Raw genomic sequence first — 17,076 nt, forward strand, 5'->3', positions numbered from 1 at the left:
CAGTGATATACGTTCTCTTTAATGTATCAAAAGCTCTCAGTGTATTTGCAAGTAATTGGAGAGGAATATTAACAAGAAGTAACATTTTATTTTATCTCAAAATGAATCGAAAACAAAGTGATAAATTTATGACTTCAATAAATCTTATTAGTTTGGACTATTTTTAAAATAATTTTATTAGTTCTCCTTTCTCTAACTAGCGTGAAGTTCAAGCCCATATTTTGGACAAAAATAAAGACCTTTTTATGCATATTTTGATTATAGACAATTTTTTTTTTTAATCGAGGAGTTGCAATATTATAATTAATTATTATGCTATTTTTTAACATATCATTAATTTTGTTTTAAAGTCTTAATTTTTTTTTCTCGTTTTCGCCTTAAACCTTGGTATATATATAGGACATACAGTTGTATGTATGGTTATTTATATGTCTGACCATACAAATAATATATATTGCATGTAAAGACGAATAAATTGGTTTTAGAAATTTATTTTGTTTAGTCATAAATATTCAATTAATATGAGGTAATTCGTTGATTTTTTTTTCAAAGTTAAACAAGCTTATTTTAATGATAAATATGTAGAACAATTATAATACTCGAAAAGCAACATTTAAATTTTTATATTATTTTGGAGAACATCTGTCACACCCGATAAATGGGGTGTGAGTCTTACGATAATTAACAGTATTAACTCTTAGACACTTTATTGAACTCTACAGAACTATAAACATTGCACATTGCAAAATTCAGTATATTGCTTTACAAGTCCAAATAAAATTAAAAAAAAAAAAAACAAACCATTACAATTTCCTTTAGGTTTCACCATATTTCTCTCATTTCTCTTATTTTTTCGCAATCTCCTCATAAATTTACCCACATTTTCTTCAAATTTCATCCATATCAATTTACAGACCTAGGAAAAAATGTTTTACTAGTCTAACTATGAAACTCAAGCATCAAAAATTATGAAAGTGAAGATCTTCAAATGAAAAATTAGAAAGAAAAAAATCGATCATTTTTATCATATGCGAATCAACAACAAGTGGAAATATATTTTCAGTTATTTGTTAAATTACTAATGTAGTCTTGTAGTTTATTTTAGTTAACAATTTTTCTCCCCTTATTAAACATAAGTTAGTTATTTCAAATTACTTTTAATTTCATCCAAAGTAATATTAATAAAATATCCAAAATTAATTAATACGTGTAAAGAATAATTAAAACGTAAAAACTACTTGCAATTATATTTATCTTATAAATGTAATTTTGTTAATAAACTTATGTACAAATGTAGGCACTTTGTATATAGTGTCGAAAAATGTATAGTCATTGTCAAACTTTAGGTATTTTTTTATAAACTAGAAACTTTGACTAATTTACTGAAGTTATTGGTTACTATGCTTATTTGTATACTATTTTTTTATTATTTAATTACGTCATTATTAAATTTAGCAATATTATTTTTACTCTGAATCCCACATTGAATAGAGAATGAAACTCTCAAATTTTGTAAAGATTTTGAATTACTTATTTCTTTCATTGGAAATTTATTTTGAGATTAAACTGCATGATATTTTCATAATGTATAAGAACTAAAAAAATCGTTGAGAGTTTGGCTCAAGATCGAACGCAAAGAGTCGTCACCGCGAATGGGTATGTTAGAAATTTCACATTGAAAAAAGAATTAAAACAAACAAAGTTTATAAATATCACGGATTATTCCTCTTATTTTGAATTGATCTTGTGATGAAATTTCGTGATACTTTTACATGATTAATCAATAAAAATTATTTTTATTTAAGCGACAAACAAAATAAATTTTCAATGATAAGTTGATTAACCATTAACAAAAAAAAATCAATTAAAGTTATAAAAAGTAACAGAGTTTTGTAAAGACGATATTTTTTCTCCATGAAAATTTGACTTATTTGATATTTTCTAATTGTTTCCTTTCGCCAGAATATGGGAATCGCCAAAACATTTTGAATTTCTACGGCGAAACATAAAAGGATATATTTTTTTTAAAGGGATATTATTAAATTGATTTGTCAATGATTAAAATATCGCGAACATCTGATTTAGAAAAAATCAAACATTCTATTAAAGTCGTACGAGAAGAATGATTCAAAATCGCGATTTATTTAACTGATGAATGATTATTAAAGAAAGGGCAGTTTAGTCATTCGCTCAGCATAGTAGGAAAGCAGAAGGAAACGCCTCTTAAGAAGGTCCAACAGGTGTCAGCGATCGAGACCCACGCGGATTCCAACTCCTACTTTTATAAAACGACGTCGGTTCGAAAGAATCCCTAATATTCTCCAGCCTATATAAACCCCTCGTCGCCTCTTTCTCAAAACCATCTTCGCGAACACAGCTAAAAAAAAAACAGAGAAAGAGAGAGAGAGAGCCAGAGATTCCTTGGTTGTTCATCATTCGCCGCTGTAGAGAGAGACTGAGAGATTACGCATAAATTTCTACAGTAGCGATATATATACCAAGGCAAATAACTCTACCGATCACTTCAATGGCTCGCTCTTTCTCAAGCGCTAAGATCATCTCCTCCATCGTCTCCAACGCGATCGCTAGGTATTTATTTTATTCTAGCTTCTTCGTATTTGTTTTTCCAAATAGATCTGAAGATAAATACAAATTATTTGTTCGTTTTTTTTCCTGTTTTTCTCAACGTGTATTTGATTTGTTGTGGTGCAGACGAGGAAACTCTACGGCGGCGGCGACTGCCAGCGTGGCGAGAGGAGCTTCGGTGGCGGCTTCTAGAAGCGTCTCGAAGAATCTGACAGAGAATAAGGTTTCCAGCGAGAAAGAGGCGTGGATCCCGGACCCGGTCACCGGATATTACCGCCCCGAGGGCGCCGCCGATGAGATTGACCCGGCGGAGCTTCGCGCCATGCTCTTGAAGAAGAACTAATTCTCATTAGTTTTTCATTTTAACCTAAAAAAAAAAAGAGAAAAGAAATTGTTATTTTTTTCTTAATTATTGACGAGAGGGAGAAACTAGAGTGATAGGCCATTAAAGGCTTTGATTGATTTCATGGCTTCTTCTCGCTTACGAGGTTTTGATGGTGAAAGAAACTGAACTCCTGTATCTCCCTTTCTCGGTTTTTTAGGGATATGTTAAAAATTTTAATTTAATATATGGTTTTATTATACGTGTTACATATTTGTTTCCCTGAATAATAAGAAAAGATTTGCTATAACGGTAACAATAAAGATGAAAGATTGTAATTTTTTGCTTTTAAGTTATTAACGATTAATAATTACCACAATTTACAAGTATAAATGACCTCAACAATTATGTGTATTTAAGAGCTGTTATTGGTAGAGTTATTTTATTTTATTATTGATATTTTTGTTTTTGTTGTTTGTGGCTTTACCATATATAGTCGACGCGTGTGCCAGTGGTTTTATGTGGTACGTGAACGAAACAAAAAAACGTAAGAAAATATCGTTTTTATTATTTCCTGGCAAAGAAAAACGACTAAAAATATATGTTTCCAGGTTCGGCAACTACCTAGAAGTTGGTGCTTTTCTGCCATCTCTACATCCAATAACAGTTAGTAACGTAATATGCACCGATAGTATCATTTTTCAAAGAAAAAATATAATACAGTAATAAGCCATTTTTCACAATATATACACTAGTACAGTCACATCGGCTTATACTAAAATTAATAAAGTTAAAACTAAATGAAATGGTCAAAAAATACATTTAATTAAAATTATAGCTTAATTATTCAAATACTAAAAAAAATAACAAAATTACCTTCCTAACTCTCCCATTAATAAATATGGTTTTAATAAATTAATTAATGTCTATTTTTTCTCATCAATTAATTAATGTCTATGTTTTTTTTTTTCTCATATCGAATCTTTACAAGTGCATAACTCGTAGTTTAGAGCATCTTTTTTTTTTCTTTATATAAATTTGGTATCAATACGAAATCCTTAACAGCACAATTATTTTAATACCGGTGAAAATTTATATCTCATATTTTAAATTAATTGTGGTTAATAAAGAAAAATCAGTTGATACGCATTTTAAATGAAAAAATATTTATTTATTTAATCATCAAAATTTCTGTCTTTTTTTTTTTTTATAAGAATAACCTCGAGTAGACATTACCCATCTTAAATTATGTGCGTGTTATTTTCCTCTACTAATCTTTCCAAAAATCTTCCCACTCGGGAATGGTTGGAGTTGGAGAACCCATATATTTAGTATTGCGAGAACCATATAATTTGTACTGGTATTCTCTACAAACCAATCAATTTATATTACCTCATACATTAGAATAATTAAAAGTTTAATTTGGAGAATAAACCGAATGAATACAATACATATTCCTTGATGTTAGCGGGCTGAGCATTTGGTTGTTTAGGACACTGCAATTATTGCTCACCAGTATTATTAAATATGTATATTTCGTGGCTGTGACTGACGTGAAGGATAAGCTAATCTAACAAGGAATCAACTCTAAATTATTTATAATATATCTATCGTTGGATAGGCTCAAGATTGAGTTATATAAACAAGATTTTTTTTTTTTTTTTTTTTAGCTTGCGACATTGTTTTTGTCTCTGCGTAACATATGCGGTGAATTGCTCAGTCGACCACTTAATTATTAATTTTCGCAGCTGTCGCTGTAGTGACAAGCACAAGTTGGTGCTTGAAGAGGCAATCAAACAAAGGGCCAATATAAAATTGATGAGGACATATTTTTTAATGCATGCATTTGGTTGTAGTTATGTGAGAATAATTCACCAATTGGAGGCTGACCTAACTTAATTAATTTTGTTCGCAAATTGTCATATTTGTTAACAAACGAAATGGAATTGGCAAAGCAAGTATATATAAATACACAAATTAGTAATGATGACCAATTTGTTTAAAACTCATCCCAAACACAACTTCCACGGCTTATACACTCGTGTCTCTATATCCTATAATTTTCAAAATACCAATTACTAGACAACCGAAATTAAAGCAAAGCACCAAATTGATCCAATTTATAACTTGTATGGACTATTTCGGACGATATTTTGATTGATCGATGTTATAGCGTCATTTTTTCGTCGTCGAAAAACGACACTTTTACTTAAAAAAAAAAAACAATAAAGACCCGAATATGAGTCAAATCCTCAAAAGTGACATGAGCTCAAGACAAGTCCTCGGGTCGAGTCATCTAATCGAGTCTCCGAGACAATTCCTCGAGTCTAATTCCAAAGTCCATTCCTCGAGACAGATCTGTTAAACCTTGAGCTAGATAAAGGCAAGTTGAATAAACCTTAAGACAAGCCCTTGGCCATGACAAGAATCGGCTGCAAGTCTCTCCTTCTGCCAAGGTTCTCGGCCATATCCCTCGGCATGATTTATAAGTTCAGGAAATGAATGTAAAAAATAAAATTTCAACGACTAAAGTGCAACTACTAGATAAATTTGAATTCAAGCGTCACTAGCGCGAATAAGCCTTAATATATTTATTGTAAGTGGATGATACCCACTTGGGATATTTGATCGGCATGAATTTTTTGTGTTGCGTCCTAGTATAGCAGAGACGAGAGTTGCATTAAGAAATAGTTTTTAGTGTTTACAAGAATACAATACCACGGTTAGAGCATTTCATATCACAAATACTGGAGCATAAAGATGGAAGCTGATATTTTTTTTACAGATGATTTATTAGCAAATACACATGCACTTGGGTTTTAAGTTTTAACATGTTGGGTCTATCGTCAGCATATACACATATGCTTGGTACAAAGTACAAACTAAGTGAACGAGAAAGGACGCAAATTTGGGCGATCTCCAATCTCTTCATTATGTTTGGACCTCAAATTTGGGCTTTCCGATCTCATTCTTAAAAAGCTTGAAGAACAAAAATTAATGGAAGCTAGAAATTAAGGTACAAAAGTTGGCGAAATTGTACGGAATAGTGAAAAGGATAAAAGGATAATCTGGTCCACTTTAATTATTCATTTTCTACCAAATTTTCTCTTAAATTTTGGTTCTCTTTCAAATTCTGCAATCCAAATAAGACAAAAACCCATCGGAATTTCATAGTTAAGCGTATAGATGTACTAGATGACCCTTGTTTTTATAAAATGTTTTCAGATTGACAAATTTCACATTCAGACCATAAAGAAACTTGACAAAAAAAAAAAAACATTTAATTTCCTGAGATTTTTGTGCTAAACTGATTATTTTGTACACTTTACAGGGCAGTCTCTAGTAATTCCTTCATTCCATTGCCGTCCAAAGTGCTAATGAACCTTACGGAACAAAACTGGACCCCAAAACTCTCAAGCTTGAAAGACTTACGAGTAAAGTTTATGATAAACACCATCAAATTGACATTTTAAACAAAATAACAAAAACCAGAACAAAAGAGAAAAACTCAACTTTTAGGCATAATTTTGTTTGTTTTCTTTCGTCCAATAATATTAAAGTGGTCTGTAACAATGACAAATTTGTATAACGCCTCTGATCTGAAACAGAGATAGTTTTCAAATTTATGACCTGAATCTAACAACTGAAACAAAAAAAAAAAGAATTCGAACAATTCAATCACCGTATAACCAGAGAAACAGATCGCCTAACATTCGGTAAAATTGTATTCAAACGAAGCCCTGTGATAAACAAAAAAAAAAAAAAAAAAAACCTAAACAGAAGGATTCAAAATCGAATTGACCTTGAGTTTGAGCTTCCTAATCTCTCCTCCATTAACGCAGTCCAATCCACACCCGCACTGAGGACATTCGAAAAAATTATTGATCGGGAACGAAGCGGAGGCGAATCCCACGGAGAACTCCATATCGTCGCCGTGCCGTACGACCTCGCCGATGTTCAGCCAGAGGAAGAGGACCTTCACGCTGATGCCGGAGAGTCGAGCGAGCCTGCCTTTCGAGATCTGGCCGGTGATTTTGCTCCGGTACCGGAGCTGGTACGAGTCCTCCAGAGAGAAGCTGCACTGGCCGTCCCACGTGGCGCTGAAATCGCCGGTGACTTCGTCGAGCGTGTAGCTCTTCACGCCCATTGGGAGGATTCCGATCGGGAAGTCGTACTGCTTGAGGAGATCGTACGCCGTCGGACCGTCGTCGGCGGCGGAGACGGAGGAGGTGGAGTTTGCAATTGGTGATGACGTGGCGAGGGGCGATAGGATCAGGAGAGTGAAGGACAAAATCGCCGCGAGAAAAGTCATTTTTTTTTTTTATTGCGAGTTAATAATTTTTTGGGCTTTGCCTGGAACTAAAAACTTGTTTATCATGCGGTTTATTACTTTTTATTTATATATATTTGGAAAACGACGTGGCTGGTTTGTTCACTTCAATGATTATTTATTTTATTAAGAAATTACGTGTAAACGTATTTTTTCAAAATTAATTTCAAGAATAACATTTTAATGTCACAAATACTAGATTTAATTTTTTACCCCTATTAATTTTTTTTATTATTATAAAAGTTGCAAAATACTTCCAATAGATAATAAGTATAAAGCTCAAAAGTACAAACATCTTAATCTTTTAACAAGATAAAAGAAGACCTCAATACTTTGATGATTCAATTCTAGAATCGGATGAAAGTATGTTGTGTGAGAACTTTCGACGACCGGGATATAAACCACACTAAAATTCGAGCTATTCATGGGACTCTTTCAAAAAACTCTCAAAAGTTAGTGACCGTACCAAAGTGTTCGAGGATCACCAACGTTCGAGTGTTTGCACCATCAAAAGACTAACACAAAACTTGAACTAAGATCCCAATAGATGACTAAGTCATATTTGGAACACAAAAACCATCATAGTAGACAAAACACCAAACCTTAAACAACCTAAATACAAAAGGTAAACCAAGCCAACATCTTCTCTAAAAACCACACCACAAGAAACAACAAACACAAGTAATGCACGAAGTCGCGGCGGAACGGGCCACAGAGCCGGGGGAGACAGAGTGGAAGGATGTGGTAACGACGTCGTCTGGGAAGGTCGGTGATAGAGGCGGCAAAGGTGAGACCGAATCCGAGGACTATCAGGATGGGGGATGCAGATTCCGAAGGGATGGGGAGGCAGAATCCGGTGAGAATAGCTTGAAATGCTCCGAAAATGATGGTCTAGAGAAGATGACCAAAATTCCCATCTCCCCCTAGGTCAGAGAACACAAGAAAATGATGTCTCACTCCCTAGAGGGAGAATGGTGGTTGAGAACCAAAAGAACTCTAAGTTTCTTTGTAGAGAGAAAAAAAAGGGAGAGAAAGTAGATCTAGGAATTTGATATAAGTTAACCTCTTACTGCAATGGTAATTAGGGTTATCGTGTCAAGACTAAGACTTTATGGGTATATTCCTTACTGCAAGGGTTTATGACGGATTTTACGAAAAAGAAACTAATAAATTTTCCATATTAAATAAGTTTTATTATATATACTTATTATTAAAATATAAAGTTTAAATGATTATGATTTCATATAGTATTTCGTATTATTATAGAATAAATTATTTGATTTTCTATTGATAATACAAAACCATAAGCTGCTTTTATTTATTATATTTATATTTTATTATAATTAAGGTAAACCCTGATTTTCTCGCGGTTTTCATGAAGAATTTAACTAGATCGGGTCAGTTTTTTGCATTGCGGGATTTTCTATCGATACGGGGGCGGACTAAACCTCGATTTTCTTGGTATTTTTTTTTACGTTTTCGTACGTTCGTTATCGGGATCTGGAAATTAACGTTATATCCAAGTGGTGGGAGTAGGAATAGCAATATTATTACAAGGTTATAATTGTAATAATAAAAATTATATTAAAATATTTAAAAGTTGAGGCACACACATCTATCCATATTCAGATCATGGTTCGTGCTTAAAAGTAGTGCCATAAATTAGTTTACATGTAGTGTACAACCGGACAAAAAAACGGCTAATTTAAAAGTAATTAGTCAATCTGTTTTTTGTTATCTTTGTTTGATTAACAATTGATTTATGAATGAATTAGAAGTTTAAGTTGATGTTTTACATCTGTATAAAATGAAGCATCTGCACATCTTAATTTAATGCTTTTATATGATTTTTGTGTGTTTATATGTTTCTTTCACGCTTATTCTTCGTATTATGTATGATTTTTCTTTTCTTAATGGACAATTATATGGTTTTCTTTCTGAAAAAAATAAATAAGCTTAAGGTTATAGGAAAAGACTTTAGTGAGGAAAATCAGTATTTTCCATTTCATCCGGATCCTACTCCATTAATTGTCCAAGACAAATTTAAAAATCTAACCATATAATGACAAATTTGAAAAATAGAAGTCTACAATATTTTATGTTAGGCCATTTTTTTAGGATAACATTCACAAGCCACGTGTCGTGGTGCGAGCTTGCAACGTGTCTCGATTTTAGTTAATTGTCACGTTTCCGTTGGTCTCGAGAGTATACTGAAGACTTAGGGCGAACTCGAAAGTCACTATCTCAGGAGGATCCTTCGAATTGTGATGAGGGCGGTGGTCTTCTGTGGGTCTCGAGAGAATAGTGAATGCTTGAGGCGAATCCGAAAGTCACTATTCTCAAGAGGATTCCCTAACTTGATATGTCCTCTCCTTGTCTCCATCCTAGATGTTGTCGGGATATTTCTCTTATTAAGTGAAGAGCATGAGAATCAGTATATTTCTCTTATTAAGTGAAGAACATGAGAATCAGTTTCTCAAGCTCTTGGACACTTTTACAGAGTGAATATAATTTGACTTAATTAGCTTCGGTTTGTGAGAGAAATTATTTTTTATAGAGTAATTATTTCTTCTCCAATTCTAGAGGAGAAATATTTCTCTATTTTTTGTGTGATATGGTATGAATGGAGGAAAGTAGGAGAGAATGTGAGTGAGAAATCAATTTGGTAGCTTTTGGCCTTTTTCAAATGTATTTTTTTACCCATTGATTTGAAGGGGCATTTATAGGTGTCTTGACCTTTAGGACAAGTTTGAGTGTGGAACCCACATGTTTTAAAGCTGTTATGAGGCTAGAATCGGCCCGGCGGCTCGAAATTCTCTTGGCAGGGCGGATTTTGATCCCGCGGATCCGTCTTGAAGCGAGCCCACGGAGTGGGCTTGATTTAGGTCCGCGGAGCGGTCTTGAATCGAGCTGCGGAGTGGGCTTGATTTAGTCCCGTGGAGCGATATTGAAGTGAGCCCACGGGCGGTCTTGATTTAAGCCCACAGAGCAGGCTTGAAGTAGGCCCGCGTGGCGGTCTTGGTTTAGGCCTGCTGAGCGGGCTTGATTTTGAGCCCGTTGTGTAGAGATTTTGAGTCCGTTTGCACTTGTATCTTCTTAGGGTCGTTTTTGGTATTTTGGGTGTTGTTTTGTCCATATAAAAAATAGTAGTATAACATTTTCCATGTCATAATTTAATGTTAAGGATATTGAATAAAAAATTGATAAAAACTTATAGAAATATTATATTACAAAGAATCATAAGATAGGTTGTGTGGTGCTATTATATATAATTACTAAAGTGATATATCTAAATATATTATTTACTATATATTTTCATTTATCTTTATACTTTAGTTTCATTACTCATAATCAAATAGTTTGTTCTTCCTTTTTAATGTGGGGCTTCTTCAGTTCTAATATTTAGCCAAAAACTCAACAAATTTAATCTATAATATTTTTACCAGCAAAATATCATTTTTTTCGTGTAATTAGTCATTCATGTTAAATGAAAAAACGAGGTTATCACGTGACTTTGTGGGCACTTATTTGAAATATATATATATATATATATATATATATATATATATATATATATATATATATATATATTGCTGGCATAAAAATATCCACTTCCATATCTTCGGAAACAACCCATAAGGATTTCCAAATTCTATTCTAATCCCCTAAACACATCATGAGGAAGAAGGTGATTTGAATTGCAGAAACGGGGGCAAGGATGTCATGAGACGTAGACATTACCTTGAACCAAAAAAAAAATCATTGAATTAAGAAGGATAGTTGTATAGCTGTGGATTGGCTAGCATTACTGGAACATACTAGTTCAAATAAATGTAACATTAAGTTTTTTTTTTTAATGAACGTGGACAGTACCACATAAATTTTATTAAGAGCCTTCATATGTAGCGGAGAAAAATGATGGTTACAACTTTATTACTAAAATAAAAAAAAGCATGAGAGGTAGATTACAAAAGACTCTTGTGATATATATACCATTTTCTATATTTTACAATTATACTTATAATATTTAAAGGAATGTTTAAAAACTTAATAATCAATAAAAAAATCTAAATAATTACCTAACTTGCTTAAAGCATCCGCCACAATACTATTTTAAAGATAAACGTGGTTAAACCAAATATTCTTCATAACTTATAAAAAGGCCTCATCGGCACTGAATCGACCATATAGACCTAATAACTCCAATACTTACAATATTCGGCTATAAGTGAGTTAAGTGATGAACATACTAAATTAAGTTTTGTATTTCAGCCTCATGATTTGAATGGACATCGACGGACCAGTAAAACAAGCCAAACAATCACCATGATATACCTATATTGTCGGGGCTCCGATGGCGCTCTATTCGGCCGCAACTAGGGTTTTGTTTTGGTCGCGATGGAGAGTTGTGAGGCTTATGGATTGGATTAGAAAAATCGTGGGAGACGTGAAAGGGAAAGGAAGATTATGAGATGCAAAGAGTAATTGGAAATAATCGATTTGGTCATCTTTCTTCTTTAGATTCAACTCTTTTCAGTCGCGTCTCTCGAATCTCAGATGCGATTTTTGATCCCATAAAGAGGTTTTCACACATATCCAACAAATGATGGAGAAGATGAGAATAACCCTAAAAACACCTCTTAATATAGATTGATAGGGGAGAGACCGATAACGGGTGAATTAGCAGGTAGGTTAGAACCAACGCCAACACCAGTAGCGCCTATGACGAAAGATGACAGATAGCGCGATGACTATGAACAAAGACCGTATGCCATTGTTTCTCTCTCTACAAATGAGAGAGAGAGAGAGAGAGAGAGAGAGAGAGAGAGATTGTTTAGATAACAAAAGGGAAATTATTTTAGTTTAAATTATTTTTTTCTTTTTTTTTTAATTTATTTTTTGTGGTTAATTAAATTATGTTGTTGATTGCAAAATTATTATATTACTCCTCATTATATTTTCACGTGAGAAAAACATGTCTATTTAACTGACGGAATTTTAAAAACATTAACGGAAGGACTAAAACAGTATAAAAAAAATTCAAACATGAAAAAAAAAAATCTTTTTTAGAGTTTGATGACTAACTTGAAAAAATAACAAAGTAGATGAGGCAAAAATGTCATTTAATTCTTTATGCGTGTACCTTTGTCTTAAATATAAAAGATTTACATAGAAATCTAATTTTTGTCGTGGTTGACTTGTAAACCTAGTATTACTCACGCCATACTTACCAAATTTGTCAAAGAAAATAACAATCTCTCTTTCCAAAATTTGATGCTTGCATCAACATTCTTGACACGTCATCAATTAACAATCAAACTAGCTTATTGACTTTACCACAACCCCAAAGCCCCAAACACATAATCAAGAGTAGTAAACTAAACCTTTAAGCTTCGCCTTCTTAGCAAGAAGAAACAGTGCAGTCAAACCCACAGCCGCAAGTGGGGCTCTCTTCGAAGTTTCCGGCGGCGAAGTCGGCGGAGGCGACTCCGACGGAGAAGTGGAGCTCTTCGCCGGCGCGCTCCACGGTGGCGATGGAAATCCAAAAGAACAGCACTTTGACTTGGATCCCCGAGAGGCCCGAGAGCTTGTGGTCTGCGATCTTGCCGGTGATGGTGGACTTGTAGTTGAGCTCGTAGCCTTCGATGCCGAAACTGCACGAGCCGTTCAAGTGGGCGGCGAATCGGCCGGTGGAGTTGTCGAGCTCGTAGCCCAACGCGCCTTTGGGTAGAATGCCCGCCGGGAATCCGTACCCCTCGAGGACCTCGTAGGCTGTTGGAGAAGACGACGTGTCGTTTAGGGACTTGGAAATTGGCGATAGGGTTGAGGAGGTCGTGGAGGAGATAATAATTATTGTTATTATTAGAAAGGTGAGATGTAATACGTGAAGAAACGCCATTGGAGACAGAGCGAGGCGTAGGGTTGAGCTTGAGAGACGAGGATCTACTTTTATTATTGTTCTTTACTTGTCTGGTGTTTTTTTTATCCTTGTTTGTTGAACCGTTGTTGGAGGTTTGACCGTTGGGTAAATTATAGATCACATCCAGATAATAATTAGATAAAATTAATTATAAATAAAATAATTAGAAAAAGTATATTAGACCAACTCCTATGCAATGCAAGCAATCAAACTTGCTTTATTATTCTGGCAATTTCATGTCAGTTTTTTTTTTTTACATATTAGCATTGTGAGTTGTAATAATTATGACAATGATGTCACTTTCTAGCACGATGTCAACTATTTTTTATAATAAAATAATAAACCAATCAATACTTTGAATAGAGTGTGATCCACTTATAAAATCTTTTGGTGCTATCAACATTGGAGTGATTTTTATCATAAGTGCTATAATGGATGATATGGATAAATAAAAAATATTTTCTTTTATGATGTGTAACAAATTTGACAATTTATGCATTGAAGTTGTTCTTTTATAAGTTAAATAAGAGGCGGGACACACGCATGTCTCACGTTGGTTGTCCACTAACAGAACCCATGATGAATTATTATATTGTTGTAAATATAGTTGGCTGCAAGTTTGACATAGTCAACCATAAGTATTGGAGATTAATTTCCGTTTTCATTGTTTTCTTTGCATGACTTATAAATAAGTATGTGATTTGTAACTAATTAGCTAGCTCACTTAGGCTTTAGTCCTCTTCTTTACTTCCTTTTTTATCTTATTTGAGCAACTCCAATGGAGTTTGCTCATGCTTAGGCAGGGTTTAGGTTGAATACACCTTAAGTTACAATTGCATTTTGGGCAACTTAGAGCAGGGCCGGCCCAAACTCACCGGGGGCTTTAAGCGATTCAATATTTTGAGGCCCTATAATACTAATAAAAATTTAAATTTTCAGGGTAAAAATGTAAATTTTTTAAAAAATGGGTCAAAAGTGTAAATTTTTAGGGTAAAATATGTAAATTTTCTTAAAAATATGCAAAAAGTGTAAATTTTTTGGGGCCCATCCACATATGGGTCCCTAGGCCTGGACCTAGCCCGCCTTAGCCCAAGGCCAGCAGTGACTTAGAGTATCATAATGATTAGGGCAATGGTGCTCATATGTGACACCAATCCATATTAATATTTTTATACAAAAATAATATAAAGTTACTATAAAATAAATAATATGCAATAAGATAATATTATAGTGGGTAACTTTTAGAGATGCTCACATTAGAGTATTTTGTAAAAATATTGCATTAGTAATATAAAAATAATATATAATTAAATATATTATTTTTTATGATGCGTCATGAGCGAGCATCTCTTAGTATTGGAGTTGCTCTAAAATATTGACTTTTGGAAATGAATATGAGTTATAAATATAGTTTACAAAAATTTGTAGTGGATTTTACAAATAAATTATCTAAAATCTTCTATCTAAAAAATCAAAATCATGTTTGAGGTCATTTAACTAAGACTCAATACCACATTGGAAACCATTTACTAATAATCAGAAGTAAGAAATTGGTCTTCAAATGTTTCTTTTCAAAGTTTTGATAATTTATTTTAGAACCAAAGGTTTTATGCAATAACATTTTGGCTATAAAATATATCATCCCGAGTTTATATTCAATTCATAAAATAAAATAAAAGAAACATTATAAATCACTGAATTTTGATTCTTAGTAAATGATCTTCAACATGATTTCAATTTCCTAAACGGAGTTTTTTGGATGATTTATTTTGCATAACTAAGAAAAAGTTTCTTATATGCTTTCCAACGCATATGTATATTTAAGTAAATTAGATATTTAAACAAAAAAAATTACGACAAAATTGGTCTAAATGTCTATAGATAGTCATTGAGGACTAGCTTATGAAATTTTGGACAAAGAATAGTGAATTTTTAGTCATTTCATATATTTAGCTGATTTTTTTTAAAAAAATACATAACTTATTTGAAAAATATGATTAATAATGTACTAATTTGATTTATATCCGAAATATGTTAGTTGGAAAACTATAACTCTTTAAACATTTTAGGCCATTGCAAAGCAAAAATATCACTACAAGAATATAATTTTTTCTTCAACTGGTTTTAGAAATGTACGCATAATTGGATTGGATATAGTATCCAAATTCATGAATAGAATTTTATTCTCTTCTAATTTCATTTGAGCTAACTCAATCTTTTTCTTTCAAAGTTCTTTTTTTTTGTCTCTGAATTTCAATTATATCAGAATTAGTATCATTAATAGTTCGGACAAGACTCTCATATTTCTCCATCATTTTTTTTTTCAAATTCTTCAATATCTTTTTGCTGTTTTTTTAACATCCATTGGTCATCCAGATAAATTGCAAGTGACTTCTTGATCGTTCATGTTAAGATCAAATGAATTCATACCAGGTATTACCGGTGACTTGGTAAAAAATAATGACGATGAAGGAAAATTACGACCCGCTGACTCGGTAATTGAGTTGTTACTAGAAAATTTATAGATTCCCTTAAGGATTGACCACACATGATCGAATTTGAAGCGTCTCCTGTATTTTGGATCATCTACCATTAACATCTTTGGTTGAGCTAACTATTACACGTTGATAAAGAGAATAATGTTAACAAGTTAGTAAGTACAAATTAAAAAAAAGTGAGTACATATTATCCACAAAATATACACTTACAATGTCTTGTTCCGAAGCACCGCTGAGATTCTTATTTTAAATCTGGTTCACACATCCCCTTAGTTAGGAAACAACATAAAAAATGGTTGCCATTCAAGTTTCTGAAGATCTTCTTGGTATAACTTTATGGATTCCATTTGAATGATATTCTATTTCAATACCTTCAACGACTATTTTGCAGAGAATCCTCGATTCTCTGAGGCGATGTTCCGACGAAGATTTTGAATGAGCAGAGCTTTATTTCTTCGTATTCATGATGATGTGCAAAGACATGAAAATTACTTTGTCCAACGAAGAGATGGACTCGGTAAACTCGGGTTGTCTAGTTTGCAAAAACTAACAGCCGCATTTCGAATGTTGGCAAATGAATCACCAGCATATTCCATCGATGAATATGTCAAGATGGCGAGTCTGTAACTTTGTAATGCTCGAAGCAATTTTATCGTGCTATTGTCGAGGTTTTTGGAGGCCATTATCTTCGAGCACCTGATGCTAATGACGTTGCAAAGCTACTTTCCGTTAATGAGCGTCGAGGATTTTCAAGTATGTTGGGTAGTTTAGATTGTATGAATTGGAACTGGAAAAACTGTCCAACACTTTGGGGTGGTCAATATGTTGGACGTAGTGGATCTCCTAATATTATTCTAGAAGTTGTAGCTGACAATTATTTTTGGATATGGTCTGCATATTTCGGTCTCCTGAGATCTAACAATGATATTAAGGTGCTAGAGGCATTCCATCTTTTTGCTAATATTGCTGAGGGTACTGCTCCATCGACCAATTATGTCATTAATAAAAAAGAATATAATATGAGTTATTATATAGCTGTTGGTATATACCCAAAATGGTCGACCCTTGTTCAAAGTTCAAACTAATCATGATCCACGTGGCCCAAAAACAAGTTATTTACAATGAAACAAGAAGCATGTAGAAATGATGTGGAGCGTGCATTGGAGTACTGAAGTCAAGATTTGCAATTGTGGCCGTACCATCCCTCTTATGGACTAAGAAAATGTTATATAATATCATGACATCGTGTATTATTATGCATAATATGATAATAGAAGATGAACGTGATAATAATCCAATCATTGAAGAACGAGCCGAAGTACTAAATGCAGAAGTTGATATGTGGACGATGACGATGCTTGATATCAACAATTTTTAGTTCGACAGCGACAAATAAAAAAATACGCTCATATTGAACTTC

General features: G+C 33.2%; 3 protein-coding genes across 3 annotated transcripts; 1 reads left to right on the plus strand and 2 right to left on the minus strand.

Annotated features, from left to right (window-relative positions):
* Positions 1-2,342: 2,342 nt before the first annotated feature.
* SAG21 (senescence-associated gene 21) lies at positions 2,343-3,177 on the plus strand. Its single transcript, XM_089623534.1, has 2 exons — positions 2,343-2,589; positions 2,713-3,177. Exons 1-2 carry the CDS (start codon positions 2,528-2,530, stop codon positions 2,927-2,929), a joined length of 279 nt encoding a protein of 92 aa, XP_089479660.1. The 5' UTR covers positions 2,343-2,527; the 3' UTR covers positions 2,930-3,177.
* A 3,311-nt stretch (positions 3,178-6,488) lies between these two features.
* LOC149388999 (uncharacterized protein At5g01610-like) lies at positions 6,489-7,284 on the minus strand. Its single transcript, XM_089623546.1, has one exon. The coding sequence runs from the start codon at positions 7,218-7,220 to the stop codon at positions 6,681-6,683; it is 540 nt and encodes a 179-aa protein (XP_089479672.1). The 5' UTR covers positions 7,221-7,284; the 3' UTR covers positions 6,489-6,680.
* Positions 7,285-12,377: 5,093 nt separating this feature from the next.
* On the minus strand, positions 12,378-13,159 carry LOC149389000 (uncharacterized protein At5g01610-like). The gene has a single exon (XM_089624286.1). The coding sequence runs from the start codon at positions 13,135-13,137 to the stop codon at positions 12,640-12,642; it is 498 nt and encodes a 165-aa protein (XP_089480412.1). The 5' UTR covers positions 13,138-13,159; the 3' UTR covers positions 12,378-12,639.
* Positions 13,160-17,076: the final 3,917 nt, after the last annotated feature.

Source organism: Urtica dioica, chromosome 8 (assembly GCF_054948205.1).
Source record: "Urtica dioica subsp. dioica isolate 48M chromosome 8, U.dioica_male_clone48M_v1_H2, whole genome shotgun sequence".
In the NCBI taxonomy this organism is placed as follows: Eukaryota; Viridiplantae; Streptophyta; class Magnoliopsida; order Rosales; family Urticaceae; genus Urtica; species Urtica dioica.